Source organism: Trichosurus vulpecula, chromosome 3 (genome assembly GCF_011100635.1).
Source record: "Trichosurus vulpecula isolate mTriVul1 chromosome 3, mTriVul1.pri, whole genome shotgun sequence".
Lineage (NCBI taxonomy): Eukaryota > Metazoa > Chordata > Mammalia > Diprotodontia > Phalangeridae > Trichosurus > Trichosurus vulpecula.
The window spans coordinates 380,513,684-380,537,957 of NC_050575.1; the positions used below are offsets into that span (position 1 = coordinate 380,513,684).

Here is a 24,274-nt window from a genome sequence, read left to right on the forward strand (position 1 = left end):
CAGGGGTAAGTAACTTGCCCAGGGTCACACAGTTGATAACTGCCTGAGGCCACATCTGAACTCACGAAGATGAGTTTTCCTGATTCCGAGCCCAGTGCTCTAAACACTGTACCATCTAGCTGCCCTATAGGTGAGTGTGTGTGTGTGTGTATGCCTACGTATACATATACACATAGATTTTATTTTATATATAAATATATATTTATCCTTATAATATAATATTATTATATATACAAATATATATACACCTATATACACCATCCCCCCAATTGATAGACAGAAGTACTTTCTAAAAATAACAAAACAACTACAAACAAAGCAGATGCCCATCCACTGGGGAACACCCAAACAAATTGTGATACAGGCATATAATGGAAAGATTAGATCCTAAGAGATGACAAACGGGAAGAATTCAGAGAGACAGGATGACTTGTATGAACTGATACAAAACCAACGTAACCAAGAGAACAATACAACTATAGCACATGAATATACGAAGAATTTAGGATTTTGCTGGTGCAGAACTCCCAGGAGGAGCATTCCCTAGAGTCCCTCCAGGGACCCAGATTGCAACCTGTTTCTATTTTTTAACTTCTATTCTTAGGCACTGCCTGTAGATCAGAGGTGAATGACTCATCCACGGGACAGAAGGCTTCCCAACTCCAAGGGTAAGCACTATCCACTCTTCCACACTGCCTCTCAAGGACTATAATAATACACACTCAAACAACATTATAATATGACAGAATTTAGATGAAATGCAGTGACCAGTCTTGGTTCCGGAGGGCCACTGATGAAGAAGGAAACACCCCTGCACTTCTCTAGTAGAGAGACCTTGGTCTCTAGGTGGGGAAGGTTGCCTTCGCTGCCAGAGGGGGCTTGTGGCATTGGCTGGTTCTGTCTAATTTGTCTTTTTCATTGTAATGGAGGAGGTAGTTATTGGGAACCAGTGGAGTAAAAACCCAAAGGTATCCCTGAAACATGCTTTTTTCTAATAAAAATAAAGGGACTTGCCCAGGTTCACACAGGTAGGAGCAAAGCCAGAATTCCCATACATAACTTCTGACTTCAAATCCAGTTTTCTTTCCAATACAGGACACAGCCCCCTGCAGGGGCTGCAACTTTACTTATCTTAGTCATCAGTCAAGAAGTACTGACCACCTACTACATGCAAGAAATACGAGTGCCTACTATGTGCAGACACCAGTGCAAGGGAGGGGCTGAGACCAACTGGGCTGTAAGGAGAGCAGAGGGAGTCACCAATGAAGTGCTGGCTCCTCTGTCCCGTGTACTAAAAGTCCTCTTATCTGCATAGATTGAGCTAAATGCCAAGGTTGCTTCAAGCAGTCGCTATAAAACATCTCCAGCTTCCCATTTTCTGATGTCACAGTCAGAGGCCCGCCAGCTGTACCAGCTGTTCCCCTCATCGGGGAAATCTGTACTGGGCAAAGATGGACCAGGGGAAAAGAAGAGGCAGAAGGAACTCCTGTACAAAGAGCTGGGCTGCCCAGTACCACAGCAAAGACCCTTGCACACACCCTCCCCTATCAGGCACCCTCTCCCTGGGGCTGACATCGCTCCTTCTTCACCTGGTCTCCTAAATAAGCCAGGCACAAGAAAACACTGACTCCTCAGTTCTCCCCTTCCCCACAAACAAGCCACACAGTGTTTTTCTTGGCACCAAGGGTAGGGGGTCAATTTCAGCAGTGGCAGCCGAGGAAAAGGGAGCCAAGAATACCAAACGCTTTAGGCTTGGGGGTGGCTGGCGCCCTCCATCCTCCAATCATGCAGTGGAATTGTAGGGAATGCAAGATAGGGAGTTCCAGCCCCAAAACAGTTAATCAGCCCCTCCAGAATTGAGCTGATTCACCGTGACTGGCGTTGGTCAGCCCAAGAATGATAACAGCCGCCTCTCTGTGCTCTCCACACACAGGGCCCCCGAGGTGGGTGAACCCGGACATCTGAGTGCAGAGAGGGAGAAGGCCTTTCAGACCAAAAGGGGTGGACCTGGTTGAAGGAAACTCTGTATTTACTTACTGAATTTCTTCCACCTAAAATGGTGAAGGGGAGGAGAAGAAATGATTTCGTGAGCATCTAGGCCCCTCTCCGTGGACGCCCTCACCCTGTCCTCACTGATTCCAGGGATTCTCATCACCACTGATTCACCCATGGTGAATTCACAGACACCAGTGGCAGTGGACTCGAAATCTAACGTCTTCTGTCCTATGTCTCAGAATATTTGCAACTGAGTTTCTGATAAAGCGAAAGAGAAGGAAAAGAGTATAACATGGTTTTTGCAAAGTGTTCGAAAGGTGGTGATTACATGTACCATTGCCTTCCCTTGGGGGTTTCAGGTTTAAGCATCTTTGGTTGACCAGAAGAAGAACCAGCCGGCTGTGCGTTAGTTAAGCATCTTTGGTGGCATTCACCTTACTTTCTTACTGTTGTGCTTTTAGGCGTTTTTCAGTCGTGTCCAGCTCTTTGTGACCCCATTTGGGGCTTTCTTGGCAAAGATCCTGGAGCGATTTGCCACTTCCTTCTCCAGCTCATTTTACAGATGAGGAAACTGAGACACGTAGGATTATGTGACTTGCGCAGGGTCACACGGCTAGCAAGCGTCTGAGGCTGCATTTGAACCCGGGTCTTCCTCACTCCGGTCCCCACGTTCTATCCACTGCACCACCTAGCTGCCCATGATTAACTACTGGCTATGTCTAAAGCTCACACAATCCAGTTCTATCAGCCTCATTGAGACCAAAGCCGTTCTTTCTTTGCTGCCCACATCCAATTCGTTACCAAGTCCCTTTGTTTCTTCCTTCGTAATAATAACAGCCAAGTGTCTCTGGGATCCACCCTTCTCTCCAGTGCCATTATCGCAGTTTCTCATTATCTCAGGCTTGGATTTCTAAATGGCCTTTCTCCAGTCTCTTCCTCTTTATCCCATGTGGGTCACCTTAATAACCTTCCTAAGACAAACTTCCATCATACTGCTCCCCTGCTCTTCTAAGAACCTCTGATGGCTCCCCAACGTCCAGTCAACAGGCCAAAGGGGCATTAAAAGGGGCCTGCCTCAATTAACCGAAATTATCAGTGCACCCGAACACCAACTCCCTACTTCAGTTAGCAACTGCCTTGCTGTACTCCGTCCTGATCGGACTGTGGACCAAATCTGTAACCATATTTAGTTTAGAGCACCACCTTTTAGAAAAGATGGGGAAAATGTTGTCTCCGACAACACCCACAACCATAGAATCTCAGAGCTGGAAGGGACCCTTTAGGCCAAAGGGCTTGAACCTCTGGTCGGTGAACTTTTTTCCCCTTTTTTAAAACATATTTTTATTTATGTCATTAAATGTTTCCCAATCACATTTAAAAACATTTTTAATATTCATTTTTTAAAAAATCTGAGCTCCAAATGCTCTCCCTCCTGCCCTTCCCCCACCCCTTGAGAAGGCAAGCATTATGATATTGATCATATATGTGAAGTGAAGCAAAACATATTTCCACATCAGCCAGGCTGCAAAAGCGTGAACTTTTTTTTTTTTAATATTTCGATGACTGTATTTCAACATAATTGGTTTCCTTTGCTATCCTATGCAGTCGATTTAGTCCAACTCATGCCTGAATGATTCTCTCATCTCCCCTGCCCCCATCTTTCTCTCTCTCCAGCCTAAATGACATGTGGCCGACAAGGAGAGAAAACCCACTACTTCCTGAGACAACCATTGTCCTTTCTTGTTGTTTTTGTTCAGCTATGTCCAGCTCTTTGTGACCCCATTTGGGGTTTTCTTGGCATAGATACTAGAATGGTTTCCTATGGAGTGGTTTGTCATTTCCTTCTCCAGCTTAACAGATGAGGAGACTGAGGCAAGCAGGGTTAAGTGACTTGCCCAGGGTGACACTGCTAGTAAGTGTCTGAGGCTGGATTTGAACTCGGGAAGATGAGTCTTCATGACGCCAGGCCTAGCGCTTTATCCACCATGGCGCCACCTAGCTGCCCGGTGTACTTTCAGATGGCTCTAATGATGAAGAAATTTTTCCATGGAAGAAGCCTAAATTGACCTCTTTGTGTCGTCCCCCCCCAACCCCCCAGCTCCTGGTTCTGCCCTCTGGCCCAGGCATTGATGTCTTCTCCCTCTTGCACGCCAGAGCCCCGGTAAGACCTTGAAGAAAGTTACTTTCCCCCCAAGCCTTCTCCTCTCCAGTCACTTCAGCTGATCCTTACCTGGTGTGACTGTGAGGACGGCTGCCATCCTGATCACTTGCCGAGGGACAGACTTCAAATGACCAATGTCTTTCCTAAGAAGCGGTAACCCAAACCACGCCTGATTTCCCAGATGGAGTCTGATGGAGACAGAATGCTACGGCCCACAGCCACCCCAGTCATGGACGCCATGCTCCTTTCCCATCCGAGGCAGAATCTCCTCCTCATGGCGGCAGAAACCACAGTCAACCTTGATCCAGGTCCCGTTGCTCTGCGCTCTGAAGCCTCTCCTCTTCCCCAAAGTTTTCTCTAACTGAGCTTCCTCTGCAAAGACCTTCGCCTTCTCTGGATTTCTCCAACCCTGATGGTCTGTTGGGCCAAAGTGTCCACTGGGTTGGGTGCGGGGTAGTGCCATGTGCTGTCCCCTCCCCCTTCCCTCAGGGAGCCTGTGAACTCCAGGAGTGGGGAGTGCAGGTTCCCCTAACATTGGTCTGGGGCACCGGGAACAAAGCAATTTAATAAATGCTTTTGGAACAAATGAACTCCATCAAGCTTGGCCCTGGACATCTTTAGAGATCAAGCCAGATCAATTTAATTCCCAGCCTTTTCACCTGGTCTCATTTATCTTAAGCTATTGTTTTGAATGTGCACAATCTCAAATACCTCTTTGTTTAACCAACACTTGTGAAGGACACAGCCCAGGTTGGAGGAGTCTCTAGGGGCCAGTCCTCCTGGCCACCACCCTGGGGCACTGGGGCTTTTCCCAAGGTAGGATGGTAGGGTCCCTGAGGCCTACAGCCCACTTCTTTGCTTCCCAGCCAACTCTGTAGAACATATCCTCAATCCAGATTCATTTGGCAAACGCAGAGAGTTGTTTTCCATGAAGCTAGCTTGGCTGCCCAATGAGCCTCCACTACTGGGCAGCCCAGAAGCCTCATTCTCCAAAAGGCTTCACGGCAGATACTCTAAGAAAGGAGAGTTGTTGTTTTTTTTCCTTTCCCAGAGTGGGCCTTTCTTGAGTTGGAGACCCTGGTGACTTGGATCTAATCTAGCCTCTTCTAAATAAAGCATCGAATCAAGCCGCTGGCAAGTAACCAATACCACCAGAACCACCCAGCTGGGTGAGGTCTGAGCAACTTGGCCAGAAGACAAGGTCTACTTGGGAGACATGGGAGTGTCCCTGGGGCTGGCCCACCCAAGCCCAGCACACTTCTGGCTTGGAGGGGGGATGGCCCTAGCGGGGATGGCCCAAGCGGGCCAGCCTACTCACTTTTGATACTTTTCTCCGAGAGCCCTCCACACTCTCAGCCTCTTCATGTTCTTTGGCCCCCTGGGTGAGGTTAGTATAACTGACCAGCTTCCCGAGGAGAGAGGACACCTTTGGACGGACATCAAGTTCCTCCTGCAGACAGAACCAAGGCAAATGTGAACACAAGAACCTCCTTCAAGATGTGCTTTTGGGCATTCAAAAAAAAAATCAGGCCCTACTTCAGGGCCGAGGAAGGAAGGTAGGGAATGGGTTGGGGGAGACCTGGGAAGGAAGCCATCGCTGTGGGTATTTTTCTGATTAAACATGTTGATAAGGTGGGAAATCTAAGTCAATCAACCTATAAGCATGTGAACCAAATTCCAGCACATGTGTACGTGTTTATATTTCCACATATGTGTACGTGAATGTGTACCACTCATTGAGTGTCAAGGTCAGTGGTCAAGGAGTCCAAAGCCTGGGGGCATGCTCTGGATCTGATGCTCCTAAGAAACTTTGGGTCAATCACTTCATCTCTCTCTTTTTTTAATTTATTTTTTAATTTATGGAATAAAATAAGCATAATGATCTCCCAGATCATAGGCTTGTAAGGCAGGGAGGACCCTAGAAACTATCTACTCCAAACGTCTCATGATATGGATGAGGAAAGGCAGGTGCCCAAGGCAGCAAACAGCAGAAACTGGGTTTTAACTCAGGCTCTCCAACTCCAAATTCCGGGCCCACAGGATAATAATGCTGTTACCACCTGCTCCTGGAGTTGTAGTAAGGAAAGTGCTCTGTAACCCAGAAAGGGCTCCTACTACAATAATCATTAACAGAAATAACAACGTCTATCATGATAACGATAAAACCAACCGGTGATAAGAATGACCTCAGACCAAGTGGCTCCCCTTCCAGCTCGGCCCTATCTGCCCTTCCTTGGGTCCAAGGCCCGTTATGCCAATGCCACCCTGGGCTAGAGTATCTGAGCATCTCCAGGAGTCACATTCCTTCCACCCCTCCTGGGGCCCCCAGGACCAGGGCACTGTAATTGTTACCAATCCCCATTCCTACAAATGAGTGGCTGTGAAAAACCGCAGGCCCCAAAGGGGTGCCAGGGCGAGTCGGTGCACCTATGGCAAGGCGGCACATGCTCTCCTGGTACAGACTGCCCTGCTGGGCTCCTGCCAGGTCCTCCTCCCAGATGGGGCTGGGCCATCCCACCCTCCCCAACCTCAGCTCCTCATCTTCTGGCCTCCCACACCTGGTGCACTGTTTCTCCCCAATCCTGTCCCTCACTTTCTCTCCTCCTCCTCCTCACCCCTTTCCTTCCACCCTCCCCATAGGCACCTGCCACGTTCTCCGTTGCTGTGCTTCCACCTTGCTGGCCCCCACTGCTTCCCTCCCCACTCCTCACTGTGTTCTCCCCACTGCTACCCTTCCCCCCAAACCCCACCAATATTTTCAACCCCCAACTCATAGCCTTTATGATTAACTTTCAAAAGCCCCTGTGGACAAATCCAGGACTTGCCAAGGAGGCCAAGAAACATATGAGGCCATTCTCAGTTTCTTGATCTCAGTAGATCATCTTGGTCAGATGAAAGCTCCTCTGCTACCCCAGTCCTTCAATTCCATTCTATTCAACAGACATTTATTAAGCCCCTGCTGTGTGAGCTAGGCACAGAAAGCTTAGAACTGATACAATCTTTAAACGCAGTATCATCCAACACCATTTCAACAGCAGTGCTAGGCCACAGAATGGACTGAGGACAAAGGGGGCGGGGAGGTCCACGGAATGTACCCCAACTCTTCTGTGGAAAGAAGCAGAAAAGCGGTTTCCCTACTCCATCTTCTGATGGCAAATCCTCCTCCTTCCCGTCACTCCCCCACCCCTAAACGTCCCTCTGGACCTTCTGAACAGCACACTGGGGGCTAAGTGGACAACAGGAGCCACGAGAGATCCCCCAGGGGTGACCCTGTGAGCCTCAACAAGGGACCCTCTGTCTGGTATAAACAAGAAGGAGAGGAGGGGATTCCATCAGGCCTCTTGGGCCACCACCTCCTCAAAGGGCCGAAGATCCCGGAGACCATGGGCCCTCTCCCCGGCTTCATTCCCCCCAACCTGCTGGCCACAAGTGACACCGTGGAATGCACCTTTGAAACTCTTCTCCGTTGGCTGCCACGACACTAGCCCGGCTTGGCTCCCCTCCCACCCTCTCTGGGTGCTCCTCGTCTCCCTGCCCCGACTGAGCCAAGGCAACTCCGAGGGCTCTGGCCTCAGCACGTTTCCCACAGAGACCTCATTCACATCTAGTACTTTAAAATCACCTCCATTGTGGCTGACAACCAAACCTGTATTTTTAGCCTCCACTGCTCTCCTGAGCCTCGGTCTTACTTCCAACTGTCTGATGCCGCTGGACATCTCCACCTGGACGTCTCGTGTCCCCTCCACTTTACTTAAACGCAGTATGGACCACCTTCCTGACCAAACCACCTAATTCTTTTTTGGACTACTCTATTTTTGCTAATGGCACCACCCTTCTCCCAAGCCCCCAGGGCTCAAAGCGCCTCCTGCCCTCCCCTTCACCCCGCTACCCAAGCAGCTGCAGATTCCTGCTGATTCTTTCTTTGAGACGCTTCTCTCATCATCTGTGCCTTTCCATTCCCACCATCACCACCCTAGTTAGTGCAGGTCCTTTGGAACTCAAAGGTGAATGACCCACAAAGCACTCTGCATAGATCGTCTCATTTGATCCTCACAACCACCTCCTGAAGTAAATGCTACTACTCTGTCCATTCCATAGATGAGAATGCTGAGGCTGACTGGGGTTAGGTTAACTCACCCAGGGTCACACGGCTGGCAAGTGGTTGAGGCTAGATTTGAACTAATGGTTTCCTGACTCCTAACTGTCCACTGAACAAAGCTCGAATTCCTTAGCTCAGCATTCAAAGCCCCATCCAGGCAGATCCCTGCCTAGACTGCCCTACGGAGAGGCTGGACAGTCCCAGCTCTAATGACTCTCCTGGATGTATCCTACGCTTCAGCTGTACGACTTCATGGTATCAAAAATCTAGAGAGCTAGAAAGGACTTCAAAGGCCACCGAGTCCGAACTCTCCCTCCCCCATGTTAGAGACGTGGAAACTGAGGCTCAGGGAGGTTAAGGGACTGGCCCAAGGTGGCACTGACTCCAGAACCGGGGTTATTTCCTTTCCCGCCTCCAAATCTTGGCTCACACTGTCCCCGCAACTCATAAGGAAATATTCTGACATCCCCAGCCCTGCCCTCAATTCAGGCCTCCCATCCTGGACCCATTCTGCCTCTGGAAATCTCCCCCACATTTCCAGGCTCGAAGGGTCACCTTCATCAAACCTTTCCCTGATCACTTCGGGGCCTGCATGCCCACAGCTCTCGGTCCACCTCCTTCTCACAGAAGTGACTTTGTCTACAGGGTGAGTCTTATCCTCCCCGTGGGGGCAGGAGCTCGACTCTCCTCATCTCTGTATTCCGCCCATCACCCTGCCTTTCACATCCACAAGCATTTGTTGGATGAACAAGTGAATGAACGGAGTAAACACGAATGAGGGAAGAATTAACTCAAGCTCTGAAATCGAGAAAAGGGACGACGAGGATGTTCCTGCTACCGTCGAACCTCCTTCTCTCCCTCTGGCTTATTAGCAAAAGGTCCAAGTCCTTCGGGGTTTGGATAACAAGGGAAGAGGAAAAGCAACATTTTACCTCAAACAGGGCCAAGTTTCTATCATAGTAGTCGCTTCCTTTGGTGGCTTCGGAGCAGCTGAGGAAAGGGCTGCTCTCTTTGTGATTGCTGTGACCTGCGGAGAGGAAGAAAGACAGGGTTAGCCTGCTGCCTAGAGACCCCATCAACAGGTGTAACCTAGGGAGAGAAGAATAGGAACCTCTGCCCCCATGGGAAGCCTGTGCTCGTGGAGAGCCAACTCGTAGAGACGTCTTCCTACAGGAGAACCTACTTCCCTGGGAAAGACTCCTTGGCCATAGGTGAAGGAAGGGAATAAGCATTATTAAAACGCCAACTGCATGCCAGGCACTTTTACAAGGGATCCTTATGACAACTCTGGGAGATAGCTGCTATTATAGTTTACATGTGTGTAAACTGAGGCAAACAGGGGCTAAATAACCTGCCCAGGGTCACACAGCTAGAAGGTATCTGAGGTCATATTTGAACTCAAGCCTTCCTGGTGCCAGGTCCAGTGCTGTCTCCATCATGTTCCCAGTTGCCTCTAAAATAAGACAGGCTTTAACAGACCCAGCAAAGAGAATAATGCCCGGGAGCCCAGGAATACATTTAGCCACCTCTAAAACCACTCTTGGGCATGCCCAATGGCAGTGAGACAAAATGGCTGACTGCAAACAGCTGCCCGTCCATGCCCAATTAGCTGAGTGCTAATGTTAGAGCCTCTCGCCAGGCCGCTAAATGTCAATGTCACACATGGGTCCTGAAGGTCAATGCTGTCTGTAGCGGAGCAGAAAGGACACTGGTGTTGGGAGTCAGAGGACCTGGGTTTGAATCCTGGTGCTGCTTCTTACCTGTGTGACCTTGGGCAAGTCACTTGCAGGCCTTGGTGTCCTCTGCAAAAGAAGGGAGGTTGGGCTGGGTGAGACAATCTCTAAGGCCCTTCCCGGCTCTAGATAGTTTATGTTCCCACCCCCAGGTTTGCACGGGAAGAAGTCACAAGAAATGTGCATGGCCCCCCGAGTCTCCAAGTTAAAACCCGTCTTTCAGACAGGCTGCTCAGGCCTCCCGGGCAGTGCTGGCCTGGTGGCTCTGGTGCTACTGACCACCGGCCAGCTGCCTGTACCTCTTCCGTTTAGAAGGAGCCTGGTTGGGTCCAAGTCCCTATCCCCAAGGAGCTCAGAATCTACACCAACACGGCACCTTGTGTGCCATTTTATGAACCTCCTGGCTCGTCAGGATGGCATCTAGTCTGCAGGCGGGGCCCAGACTTCTAATGCCAGCTTCTCCACTGGCTCCCTAGATAAGCCTGGCAAGCTTTATGCACAAAGGGCTTATTACATGCTATGATTATTTCCTCCATAGTTCTGATTATTGGTAAGAACAGCTGAGCCGGCCTGACCCTGAGTGGGACAAGGCTACTTTCACACCCGACACCAGCTGGACTCCTTCAGAGTTGCCCAGCCTCCTTCTCACAAAACAGCTCCCATTTTTCTAAGTCTTTAAGTCTGTTCACAAAATGCTTTACTCCCTTCAATGGGGGAAGGGCGAGGGATGTAATACAATGGTTAAAAGAGAAGGCCTAGCAGAGAAAAGAGTCTATCTTTGTAGCTCCACCCTAAACTGGCCATCTACTGGCCATCTAGAAAGTCTCCACTTTCTCTCTCCTCACTCTCTCCTTGACCCCTTACTGCTGGCTTCTGACCTTATCATTCCCAGAACTGGCATTCTCCAGTCACCTGTGACCTCTAAGCTGCCAAATCCAACGGCCTCTTCTCCACCTGCAGTCTCCTTGACCTTCATGCGGCCTTTGACGCTGCTGACCACTCTCTCCTCCCTGATACGCTCTAGGTTTTCAGGACACCACTCTCTCCTCTATCTGACCACTCCTCAGTCTCCTTTGCTGGGTCCTCCTCCAGATCAAGCCCTCTAGCCATAAGTGTCCCTCAGGGTTCTGTCCTGGGCCCTCTCCTCTTTTCCCTCCCTTAGGGACCTCATCAGCTCCCACAGATAAAATGACCACCTCTATGCCGATGATTCTCAAATCTACCTGTCCTGCTCCAGTCTCTCTGCTGACCTTCAATCTCAAATCTCCAGCTGCCATTTATACATCTCAAACTTGATGCCGGGAGACACCTGAAATTAAACATGTCCAAATCTGAACTCATTATCTTCCCCCAAACCCTCCCCACCGCCACACCTTCCCCGTTTCTATAAAGGCCTTCCAGTCCCTCAGAGTGTCATCGGGGCTCCTCTCTCTCTCACCTGCCATGTTTGATCAGTTGCCAAGGCCTGTCGATTTCATCCCTGCAACATCTCTCGAATCTGCCCCCTTCTCTCCGACCCAGGTGTGGGCCCTCATCACCAGACACCTGGATTACTGCAATAGTCCGCTGTTGGGTCTTCCTGCCTTAAGTCTCTCCCCACTCCAATCTATCCTCCATTCGGACACCACAGTGATCTTCCTAAAGTGCAGGATGGATCATGTCGTCCCCTACTCAACAAGTCCCGCTGGCTCCCCACTGCCGGCAGGATCAAATACAAAAGGCTCTGTTTGGCATTCAAAGCCCTTCATAACTCAGCCCCCTCTACTTTCCCAGGCTTCTTACACCTTCCTCCTCTTTGATCTGATCCAGGAACAAGACCCTCCATCACCTGGCTCCGGGCATTCTCTCTGGCTTATCCCCCATGCTGGAACACTCTCTGCCTCTGCTCCCAGCCTCCCCCCCACCACCTCCCTGGCTTGCTTTAAGTCCCAACTAAAATCCAACCCTGCAAGGGAAGCCTTTCCCAACCCTCATAATTCCAGGGCCTTCCCTCTCTTAATTACTTCCTATTTATGCTGCGTATAGCTTGGTTTGTATAGACTTGTTAGCATGTTATCTCTCCCATTAGCTGGTAAAGCTCCTGGAGGGCAGGGATTGTCTTCTGCCTTTTTTTGTAACCCCAGTACTTGGCACATAGTAGGCACTTAATAAATATTGGATGATTGATCTTCAAGTATATGAGAGCCTGTCCTGGGGAAGACAGACTAGATTTATTTGGCTTGGCACCGGAGGGTACAACTCAGAGCAATGCCTGCGAGTTGCAAAGAAGTACATTTTTGCTGGATTTAAGGAGAAACTTCCTCCAGGAAGCAAATCCTGCCCCTGCCCCAGCTGTTAATGCCTCCTCTCCGAGAGACAGCTGCATACGAGGGGCAACTAAGTGGTATAGAGGATAGAGCACCAGGCCTGGAGTCAGGAAGACCTGAGTTCAAATCCATCCTCAGGCACTTACTAGCTGGGTGACCCTGGGCAAGTCGCTTAACTTCTGCCTCAGTTTCTTTATCTATAAAATGGGGATAAAAACAATACCTACCTCCCAGGGTTATGGTAAGGATCAGGTGAGACACTAATTGTAAAATGCTTAGCATGGCACTGGGCACATAGTAAACACTACGTAAATTATCATTATTATACCACATTTTGAATTTACTTTGTTCTTTTCCACCCAACTGAAAATACAGCTTCTTTGAGGGCAAGGCCTATTTCATTTCAGTCTCCGTATCACCAGCCCCTGGCAGAGTCTGTGGTACACAGTAAGCACTTAATAAATGCTTGCTGAATGAATGAGTGAACGACTCCCTGGCAGGCAGGGTGGTTTAAGAAGGGCATTAGAGTCTGAGGGAGAGTACCCGAGTTCAAATCCCAGCTGCTATTCTGCCGCCTGCACAGCATGCATTTAATGTCTCTGGGCCTCAGTTTCCCCATCTGTAACGCAGGGGTGGGGCAGTTGAATCAGATGACATTTAAGCCCTGTGGTCTCTTCCCACTCTCTCCAGTGGGACCCCTGAGAGGCAAGAACTTGGAGTACTATTATCACGCCTGTTTTGAAGATGGGGAAACTCAGACTCAGAAGCGGGGACTGACTTCCTTGGGTGTCCTGGGTCCGTTCCAGCTCCCCCTGACACGGTGCCTCCGTTCTAACGCTGAGCCGGGGTGAGAGGACTGCCACCGCAGCGCTGAGCTGCCATCTCACAGCGTGCATGCACGGACTCCAAAGCCACCCACCCCGAGGACGGCTCTGTCACTGACTGGTCACTGCTGGTTTTGAACAGGGTGACCTTGACTCGGGAACAGCAGTTGCCCAGGTCTGTTGCAACCAGTCAGTGTTGGGAAGAGAGTCACTAATTATCCACAGCAACACCCACACACCCCTCCTTTGCCAGCCTGGGCTGCTAAAGCCGCAGAGGAAGCCGATGAAGCCGATGAAGGTGCTATCTCCCCAGGAGGAGATTGTTTAACCTGGCCCTCAGCCGTGGCCTGGAACAGATCGGCTTGCGGGTCTGTGTGCGTTTCAGATGCACCATGGTATGTGAGCCTGGGTCTCAGACAGGATCGAATAGTCATGTCTGCACGGGAGGCCGCAGGACGGGACAGAAAGCCTGGTGACCAAAGATCAAATCCTGGCTCTGCTACTTGGGACCTGTGTGATCCCGTCGGCCAAGTCCCACCTCCCTGCCTCAGTTTCTCTCACTCAGAAAATGAGGATTCGATGAGGTTTCTATTACAGAGGCACCACCTGCCCCCCTACAAAGCAGAAAGAGGATCAGTCTGGGCAGTTAAAAGTAGGTTTTGGTTCCAGCTCTGCACTTGGTGATGGTGGGCCTCAGTTCCCTCACCTGTAAAATGAAGCAAGCCTAGAATCCTTTCTAGCTCTAAGACTGGATTAGACAATCCCTCCAGGTACCTGAACAGCCTAGGCGACAGAATTTTGGGGTGGGGTACGGAGGGGAAGGGGTGTGACCCAAATTACTCTGGGAACTGTCTGTGTGGGGCTCAGTCTCAAAGAATATTGATAAAACAACCTCCCAAAGGCTAAACGGATGATAATAAGTAACAACAGCTCCTGTGGCACTTTGGGATTTACAATGCTTGGTCCTGTGAGGTAGGGAGCACAAATGTTACCTTCATCTCCAGGCCTTTCAGTCAATCGACAAACACTTACTGAGTACCTACTATGTGTCAGGCACTGTGCTAAAGAGACAAAAAAGCGGCAAAAGACAGGCCCCACCCTCCACGAGCTTCCGGTCAGACAGGGGGGACCCAGGAAAATAGCAAGGCCAGGAGGACTGCAGGCCGTCTCCAGAGGCGTCATGGGCTAATGCCAACACAGGGGTCAGCAAAGGCAGCCTGTTCATGAGAAGTGAACATGGGGGAGCTGCAGGTCCACAGTAGGTCCACAGGACCACACTGTCTCCTCGGGCAGAGAGCATCAGCGCTGGATGGGTGGTAATAATAATAATGATGATGACAGTAACAACAAACATAATAACAATGACTGGCATTTACATAGCACTTTAAAGTTTGTAGAGCTCCTGATCCTCCCAGCAACCCTTGGAGGAAGGGACCATTAATATCTCCATTTTACAGATGAGAGAACTGAGGCTGGAAAGGACTGGTGACTTGCCCAGGGTCACACAGCTAGAAGTGTCTGAGGCTGGAATTTGAACTCAGGACTCCTCAACTCTAATTCCACCATTCCATCTCCTGCACTACCTGAGCTCCCTCACTGAGTCCCACTCTTCCATTTTACAGGAAAGGAAACAGGATTTGCCGGATTTAACAGTGAGTTTGGAGTAGCTGGGCCCTAGACATGATTTCCTCACTCCAAGCCTTTGCCTTTGCCATGACACCTCCCCAGGGCTTCTGTGAGGATTCAGGCCCTTACAGGGTTACTCCAGCTGGGCCCTGCCTCCCTCTCATCTCTTTTCTCCCTCGAAATTCCTCCCCTCCCTGCCACATTTCTGGCTCCCTGTAGGAATGGAATCTACATTCCACCGGCAGACTGGCACGACGCTAATACTGAGTGGGCGTTTCCCTTCCTCCTCCTTTCCTGATGCTACTCCTGGCAGAGGATGCACCTGTCCCAGTGGCCTGTCACACACTGACCCTGAGAGCCCTGACGAAGACCTCGCTGACCCAAGAACTCTGCAGCCTCCCCAGCAGGGTAGGGCCAGGCCATACTGCCCAGGTACAGCCCTGGGTAATAAAGGAAAGATGTGAAGAGTCAGCCTTGAAAACAGGAAGACCCGGGTTCAAATCCGGCCTCTGACATGCACTGGCTATGGGACCCTGGGCTAGTCACTGAAACCATCAGTGCCCTAAGACTACGAACCACAGAGAAGGTACAGGCAGAAGCAGCTTCCTCCCTGGGATCCCTCGTACCAATGAAATCATTAATAATAATTACTGTTATAGCTATCATTTACACAGTGACTTTTACGTGCTGGGCACCATGCTAGGCACTTTACAAACATAATAACCATAATGATGGCGGCTGACATTTATGTAGAATTTACTATGTGCCAGACACTGTGCTAAGCGCTTTACAGTTATTATCTCATCTGATCTAATCCAAAAAGAAAAAATGCTCCAATACTTCGTGGCTCTCTGACTTCCTCAGCAGCCCTACTTTTTTTCCCGACAAATATCTCAACAATCCACGGTTTGGCAAACCTTTCATCCATCGACGGACCATCTCTTGAGGATAATGCCTCTCTGATTAATTTTAGCCGTGCTGGTCCTCAGAAAACAGTCCGTGGCCAGGTCAACACCCGACGCCTTTGTCATTTGGTAGAAGCTACCAGAACCTGCACTCCGCAGGGGAGAGTCTGACTTAAATGCCTATCTATGTCATAATAATCAGAAAGAATTTTACAAAGACAAAAGTAAAAACCATCCTTGCCCTCCAGCAGCTCACAGTCTAGGCCAAGGAGAAAACATCTACATACATGTATGCAGGTATACACAGAGACATAATAGATACACCTGTATGTTGTTGTATATGCATGCGTTTGTATTTATATTTCTTATTTCTGTGTATGTGTGTACGTATATGTGTAATAAAAATTAATACACAAATACAGGTACGTAATAAATATATACACTTACAATAACATATAGGTCTATATTGTAGATGTGTGTGTAAGTATACATTACACATGTATGTATGTACATACATATGTGTTTGTGGGGGGTGTGTATCTACAAACAAGATACCAAATGATTTGGGAGGGGAGGCATTAGCATCTGGCAGGGGGGACCAGGAAAGGCCTCCTATAGAAAGGGGCTCTTGACTGGGGCCTTGAAAGAAATGAGAGATTCTGAGAGACGGAGGTAAGGAGTAGAATTCGTTAGCTTTGGAAGAGACCTCAGAGATCATTTCGTCTAAGCCCTTTGCTCCACAGATGAAGAAGCTGAGTCCCCGAGAGGCTGGTTTGCCCAAGTTTCTATAGATAATTAACAAGTGGCTGAAATAGGGATTTGAACCCAAGTCCCCTAACTCTATCCAGAACCAGAAATCCAGAAAAAAAGTCTCTGCCCAGATGGCACTGAGAGAGAAACCGAGGCACAGGGAAGGGCAAGCATTCCCTCAGGTCAACCTACCCAGGATCCTGGGCCTGATGAGCACAGGCTCAAACTCCTGCCGGAGCAGCTCAACCATCCCACCTTCAAGGCAGATAAGATCACAGAAGGGGCCATCTGTTAGGGGGTCCATAGTGGTCACGGATGCTGCACAGGGTCTCCCACCTCCTCTACCTATCCCAACATGCCCCCTGGAGTGGGCAGAGAGGAATCCCTCAAGCTCTCTCTATGGTAGGAACCTGGAACAGCCGAGGTATTCTGGGATAGCCCCCAGGAAGCAGCCCCCAGAGGTGGGAGATGGGGGCCTCCCAGCTGGCTACCGTGGCAACAGCTCCGAGGCATTCCAGGCTCTAAAGGCCTCTCCAGCCCCGCTGAACTCAAAGCTCTTGGGATGAGGTCGGGTGCATGTGTGGGAGAGGTTTCAAGACCCTTCCTCCTTTATACCCCCAAGAGAATAGCCAGGAACCTGAATTATAAGGGACAGCCTGGAGGAGAATCTTGGTTGTGGGATCTTAAGATGTCAGAGCCGGAAGGGGCTTTAAAGATCATTTAGGCCGATCCATCCATTTTACAGATGAAGAAACTGAAGTTGGGGGTTGGAGAAGAGAAGGGAATACACCTGACCAATGTCACACACGCAGTGAGGGGCAGACCTGGAATTCAAATCCAATCGAGGCCAAACATTCTGACTCGAAATGTGGTACCCCAATCCCTCCAGTCCAAAGTTGGCATTAATATCTCCCAGCGCAGAACAAATTCTGGAAGACGAATGTAAAAGAATACCATTGTGTTGTAAGAAATGAGAGAGAGGATATTTCAGAGAAAACCAGAAGACTCCAGTGAACTGATGCAGAGGGAAGAGAGCAGAACCAGCAAGACAATTTCTACAGCAACAACACTGTAAACACATACAACTTCAAAAGCCTTCCAGGGGTGGGGAACCTGCTGCTTCCAGGCCACAGGTTCCCTACCCCTGCAAACTCTCTGGTCAACATAACGCCCATCTGATGGTCCGATGAGAGGTGATGGACTCAGGGGCGGAAGCAGACATACATACATACATATGTACATATACACACACACACATATATACATATATGCATGTATTTTAGAAACCAGCAATGTGAGAATTTGTTTTCCTTGACTTGAGTGAATATCTGTTAAAAAGGATTTTTCTTTTCTTTTTTTTTTCAGTGGTGGGGATATGGTGGGAGAAAAAATTGATTTTTTTGTTAATTAAAAACATTAATTAAAAAAAAATTCCCTGTCCAAAAAAAGAGAAATTTTCCTCAGTGCCTAGGTACAATGTCTGGCATGGAACAGGTGTTTAATTAATATTAATTGACTGATTCATTGATGAGTTCATAAAATGTAGAGCGTTAAAGGCCCTCCGGGTCCAACGTGCCCATTTTATACACAAAGAAATCAAGGCCCAAGAGGGTAAGGAACTTTATAAGGTCACACAGGTAGTCGCAAACTGAAGTCTTTGGACTCCAAATCCACTGAGCTTAAATAAATGCTTCTTGATTTGATTTTCCATAGGCAAGTTCTTGGCCCCACAGACAGTCAGGCCCTTGGCTCTTAGGCAACTCAAGTCTAGAGCCAAGTACGCCAAGAGGTCAAGTCAACTCTTTACCCTGTGCCAGGCACTGGAGATACAAGAAGGACAAAAGACTGTCCCCGCTCCAAAGGAGCTCACAGTCTAATGGGGTGACCACGTGCAAACAACTATGTATAAACAAGCTATCCACAGGATAAATGATTCCCATCAACAGAGGGAATGCAGAGGACTGGAAAAGGCTTCTTAGGGAAGCCAGGATTTTAACTAGGACTTGAAAGAATGCAGGGAAGACAGAAAGTGGGGATGGAGAGAGTGTGTCCTCAGCATAGGGGACAGCCAGTGAAAATGCTGAGAACAGCAAAAAGACCAAGCAAGCGTTGCTGGATCCCTGAGTTTGTGGAGGTATGTAAGAAGATGTCAAAAGTAAGAGGGAACCAGGTTGTGAATGGCTTTAAATACCAAAAGATTTTTTATTTAATCCTGGAGGTGACAAGAGCCATGAGGAGACCAAGCCCTCATGGCTCCTATGGAAGGCCTTCTCCCTTTCTACAGACCCATACCTACTTGATCACACAATCCTGGACCACGTTATCCCCCACATCTGGAATCCTGCTCAAGGTCCGGCTTTGAGGCCTTCAGGACCAGGTTGAGTTCTTCCTCTGAAACCCCAATCAGGCCCACCCCCCCTTCTTTACCTCTTTCCACTATGTTCTGTGCCTCTCCTCTCCCCCCACGTCTTCAATAACAGCTTAATTGCCCCATATGGGACCACACAGACATGGGTCCCGTCCTTGGTGGGAAAAGCAACAGAAAGAGAAAGCTCAGCGCCTGGGATAAACAAGCAAAAACACATATGGGGGGTGGGATGGAAGGAACAAGACATGACTGGACCAGACGGCAAACACAAACAGGGATGAAGAACAGTCTCTGTCTTTGGGGGCGTGAGGGGAAAAGAAGCTAGCTAAGTATACTCCCGACCTACATGGCGGCAAGTGAGGGCAGGATCTCCTAGAAACCAGAGCCTCTGGCTACAGCAGGGCAGGCTGCTTCAGAGTCTCACCTGCTGCCCCACCCCACCTCATACACCGCCTGCCTTGGGAGAGGCAGGTAGGAAGAACTTGAGACGCTGCCCACCATTAGAAGTCTAGGTTTGGGGACACCAATGTGCTCAGCTCCAAGTCCCAGGCAGAATGGCTCCCCACCCCCAATACCTCCCCCCAGCGACGTGGGGGTCCTCCACTTTGGGGAGAAGGATCAAGTTCATTTCTAGACCAGTGGTTCCGAAACTTTTTTACATCATGAACACCTTTGGCAGTCTGGGGAAACCTATGGACCCCTTCCCTGAATAATGTTTTTAAATGTGTAATATAAAAAATATAGTAATTCAAAGGAAATCAATGGTGAATTAAAGTAAAAACATGATTTTTTTTCCACCCATTCACTTCCTGAAATTTACCCATACAGTCCAGGTTAAGAACCCCTGTTCTTGCCTGAGAAAGCCTGGAAAGCAATGAATCAGAGGCACTGGGGAAACCGGCCAGAGGGCAGGTAGGGATGTCTCTGTTACTCAAAAAGCCCCACTATCTGGTCAGCCATCTGACTCCTGGTCCAGATAAGGAGAGAGCAAACAGTGAAAGGCTTCTGGCTCTAATGGTCATACTAATTAATAATTAAACTGCAGTTGAGACATTTTATTTAGGAGGTTAAACACAATTCAAAACGAGAAACCGAGAAACCATCCTCCATTGTTTTCTTTGATCTCTGAGATGAGACAAGCTTTCCATGCCTCAGGCCTGATGTGGGCCATCCAGATATTTATTCATTCTCTCTCCCTTTCTCTCCCCCTCCCCTTTCTCTCTCTTTCCTCTCAATTCTCTCTCTCCCTCTCTCCTCCTCTCCTTTCTCTCTCTTTCCTCTCAATTCTCTCTCTCTCCCTCTCTCTCTCCTTCTCTCTCTCTTTTTCCTCTCAATTCTCTCTCCCCCTCCCCTTTCTCTCTTTCCTCTCAATTCTCTCTCTCTCTCTCTCTCTCTCTCTCTCTCCCTCCCTCCCTCCCTCCTCCTCTTCTTCTCTCTCTATCTCTCTCACATGTTCCATGAGCAAGGACCTGGGCATCTCCAGCTGGCATTGGGGCTTCCCTGGTCTGTTCCTCCAACTCACCCAGGAAATGCCTGAGCCGGAGCTCACACTCCCCTTACTCTCTGGGGGACAGGAAGATGAAGGGGGAGATTAACCTTGCTCACATTATCGCCAACGCAGAATAAACTCTCAGTGCTCAGGGTTAAAAGAACCCACACATGGTGTCATACACGATGGATGAAAGGTTTCAGTCCCTGTGGGAAAGCACCCAATCACCCCCACACCCTGGGCCAGTTTCCCTTTTCTCGTTCCCCAAAGTGTAAAACATACTAGACCAGAGTTCCTTCCCAGGGGGTCTATGAACTTGTTTTATAACTTTATTTTAATACAATTAGTATCCTTTGTAATCCTTCTCATTTTATACTATACATTTAAAAACAAATTCTGAGATGGATGTGACATTCCCTAAGGTGACAAGTAGCAGAATCAGGATTTGAACCCAGGTCCTTGGCCCCTGGTTCCAATGTTCATTCTGCTTTTGATTCACTATTTTCCTCTTCCTTTCTTCCAGAGATTTTTTGGGGGGAACCCAGGAGGTAGAAAATGTGAACTCTGTTTGCCCACACAGAAGGGTACAACGTACCACAGAGTGCCTTACAGAAAGCCCTGTAGAAATCAAAGAAGGGTCCTACCATCCCTTAGCCACCCTAAGAGTCACTGACCCAAGCCGCTGCACCTACATCTCAGTACGTAAGCAGCTGAGACAGCCCGAGAAAGCACTGCCAGCCCCTGGAGTCAGTACTCCGATCAATACAAGGATGGGTTTGGAGGGCAGTGGAAAGACGGCCAGATTTGGAACCAGAAGAACTAAATTCAAATGATGGCTCTGAGGCTCTCTCCCTTGGGCCAATCATCTAACCTCGTGGGCCCCTGGCTGCCTTTCCCAATGCCTCTCCCCCAATGCCTTCCTTTCCCAGATTCCTTTCAAGTACCCTTGGTCACTGTCTGGGCCCTGATCGCTCAGAGTGAGTATAAATAGCAACTGTTTCTGTTTTGGCAAGAAATCCGGAGGGTCTTCCCCTCCCAGATTGATCTTTTTTTTGGAGTAGGTAAAAGAGGCCATTCTTTGCCTCATTTCTTACCTAGTCTTAATCACTGAATGAGCATTGCCTCAAACTGAGACCCTGGAAGGACCTTAGCTTAAAAAGGCCAAGACCTCCCACTGCATCCCGGGGCCATCTCCAGTCATCCTGGCCACTGGACCCAGATGACTCCAGAGGTGAAAGTGAGGCTGGTGCTTTGCACAGCTCTGCCTCACTTAAATCCAATTCACCTGCAGGTCATCACTGCCCTCCTCAAGAACCAAGGACAAACTACAACAACCCTTCATAGACTTTGTATATATCATGGATGTACCCAGTTATCCTCATGTTGCCAATCCCATAGAATACAAACCCCCTGAGGGCAGGGATTGTTTCTGCTTTTCATTTCATTTTTACCACAGTGCCTAGAATACAGTAGGTTCTTCATAGATGCTTGTTGACGGTTTCCTCAGATGTAAAAAGAGGAGGCCACCAAAGTTCCTTCCTGTTCTAAATCTATGACCCCATAATCTTAAGGGTGACAGAACATCCCACAAAGTTTGGGGCAATCTCCCCAAATACCCAACAACATCCCCTTGGAACCAGTTCCCTTCTCTGGTTACACAGAGGAGGCTGCTGACCTTCGGCCCACTCCCAAGAGAGACTGTGGCCAAGCTTAGTGCCCAATCGGTGCCCAATCAGCTGGTCTTGGAATTAGATTTTCCATCCCTGAATTCTTACTTGGGACTGCCCCAGCCAACAGCTACCTGGTGCCCACCCCCTACCCCCATATAGGAAGGCAAAGAGCATTCTCCACCTTCCTCCAAGAAGTGCTAGAATGCAAACTTGTATTCTCTTGCATGTGGATGTACCAAAGACATCCTCTCTTCTCTCCCACAGTGGGGATGCACATAAGACATTCCTAACCCCATACAGATATGCAAATATCTGTATAATAACATCTGTAATAATCTGTAATAATAACAGTTAATGTTTATATAACACTTTAAGGTTTGCAAAGCATTTTACAAATATTAGCTTGTTTGATCCTAGCAACCCTGAGAGGTAAGTGCTATTACTATCCCTAAATTACAGATGGGGAAACTGAGGCAGAGGTGACATGACTTGCCCAGGATCACAGCTACAAAGTGTCAGAGGCTAGATTTGAACTCACTACCCCACCTAGCTTCCCACCCACCCCCTTCCATCCCTACTCTGCATTAATAGTGTGCAGATTCCCTAAATTAATTCAAAAGATATCCTCCTTTCTGTTCCCCCTACACAGGCAGGCAAAGGATGTACCTAACTGAGGTACAGGTGTACCAAAAAGAACTTCCCCAGTGACTGCGAGTAAAGCATACTGCTCAATATGAGTCTATAAAGAATACTTAGCCTACTCTTCCTCTACTGGGTCCCTCCCTGCAATATAGATCTATAAAGATCACTCTCCTCTCTCCCCCAACTCCCCTTACAGGTGAGTGGAATCTATGCCATATAACCATGTAAGAAATACCAACTTTCCAGACTGGCAGAAACTAGGTATGGACCAACATCTCACACCATACACAAGATAAGGTCAAAATGGGTATATGATTTAGACATAAGGGTGATGGCATAAGCAAATTAAGGGAGCATGGAATATCTTAGCTGTCAGATCTATGGATAAGGGAAGAATTTATGACAAAACAAGAGAAGAGAGCATTAAAGGATGTGAAATGGATAATTTTGATTACATTAAAATAAAAAAGGATTTACATAAAACCAATGTAGCCAAGATTAGAAGAAAAGCAGGAACTGGGGGAGGGGGGGAGTTTTATAGCAAGTTTCTCTGATAAAGGCCTCATTTCTCAAACATACAGAGAAATGAGTCAAATTTATAAGAATATGGGTCATCCCACAATTGATAAATATTCAAAGACTATGAAGAGGCAGTTTTCAGAAGAAGAAATCAAACTATCAATAGATAAAAAGGCTCTAAATCATTATTGATTAGAGAAATGCAAATTAAAAGAACTCTGAGGTACCACCTCATACCTACCAGAGTGGCTAATATGACAGAAAAGAAAAATGACCAATGTTGGAGGGGATGTGGAAAAACTGGGACACTGATGCACTGTTGGTGGATTTGTGAACTGATCTAACCATTCTGGAGAACAATTTGCAACTAAGCCCAAAGAGTTATAAAACTGCGTATACCTTCTGACCCAGCAATAGTATCCCAAAGAGATCAAAGAAAAGGGAAAAGGACCTATATGTACAAAAATATTTATAGCAGCTTTTTTTTTGTGATGGCAAAGAATTGGAAATTGAGGGGATGCCCATCCATTGGGAAATGGCTGAACAAGCTGTGGTACATGCTTGTGATGGAATAGTATTGTGCTATAAGAAATGACGGGCAGGATGGTTTCAGAAAAACCTGGGAAGACTTACATGAACTGATGCAAAGTGAAGTGAGCAGAACCAGGGGAATACTGTACATGGTCACAGAAATACTGTATGATGATCAACTGTGAATGACTTATCTATCCCCAGCAATACAATGACCCAAGACAATTCCAAAGGGCTGATGATGAAAAATGCTATCTACCTTCAGAGAAAGAACTAATGGAGTCTCAATGCAGACTGAAGCATACTTTTTTTTGCTTTATTTTTCTTGAGTTTTTTTTTTGGTCTGAGTTTTCTTTTGCAACGTGGCTAATATGGAAATATGTTTTGCATGACTATACATATGTAATCTATATCAAATTGCTTGCCTTCTCAAAGAGGGGAGAGAGGAGGGAGCTACAGACAGAATTTGGAACTCATAATTTTTGAAAAGTGAATGTTAAAATAGTGATTACATGTAATTGGGAAAAAAATAAAATACAATTTAAAAAATACCAACTCTCCCATACATTACAAGAGACATTCTTGATCAACTTAGAGTTAACTAAAGTTAAGAACCCCTGATTTAGGGGGACTGAGCTAAGTCTGGAATTAGAGGC

The 24,274-nt window shown here is 48.1% G+C and overlaps 1 protein-coding gene across 3 annotated transcripts in view; it reads right to left on the minus strand.

Moving 5' to 3' along the window:
- Nucleotides 1–24,274, minus strand: part of SLC12A4 (solute carrier family 12 member 4) — a 59,900-nt gene that overhangs the window by 28,901 nt on the left and 6,725 nt on the right. The window contains exons 1-3 of one of the 3 annotated variants that reach the window (XM_036748934.1): nucleotides 11,427–11,448; nucleotides 9,188–9,282; nucleotides 5,475–5,606 (exon numbers count right to left, since the gene is read on the minus strand). In XM_036748934.1, coding sequence (XP_036604829.1) covers nucleotides 5,475–5,606; nucleotides 9,188–9,282; nucleotides 11,427–11,433 — 234 coding nt within the window. In that variant the 5' untranslated portion in view covers nucleotides 11,434–11,448. Of the gene's footprint in view, nucleotides 1–5,474; nucleotides 5,607–9,187; nucleotides 9,283–10,015; nucleotides 10,058–11,426; nucleotides 11,449–24,274 lie in introns of those variants that run through there. The other 2 variants (XM_036748935.1, XM_036748932.1) reach the window with 2 other exon arrangements.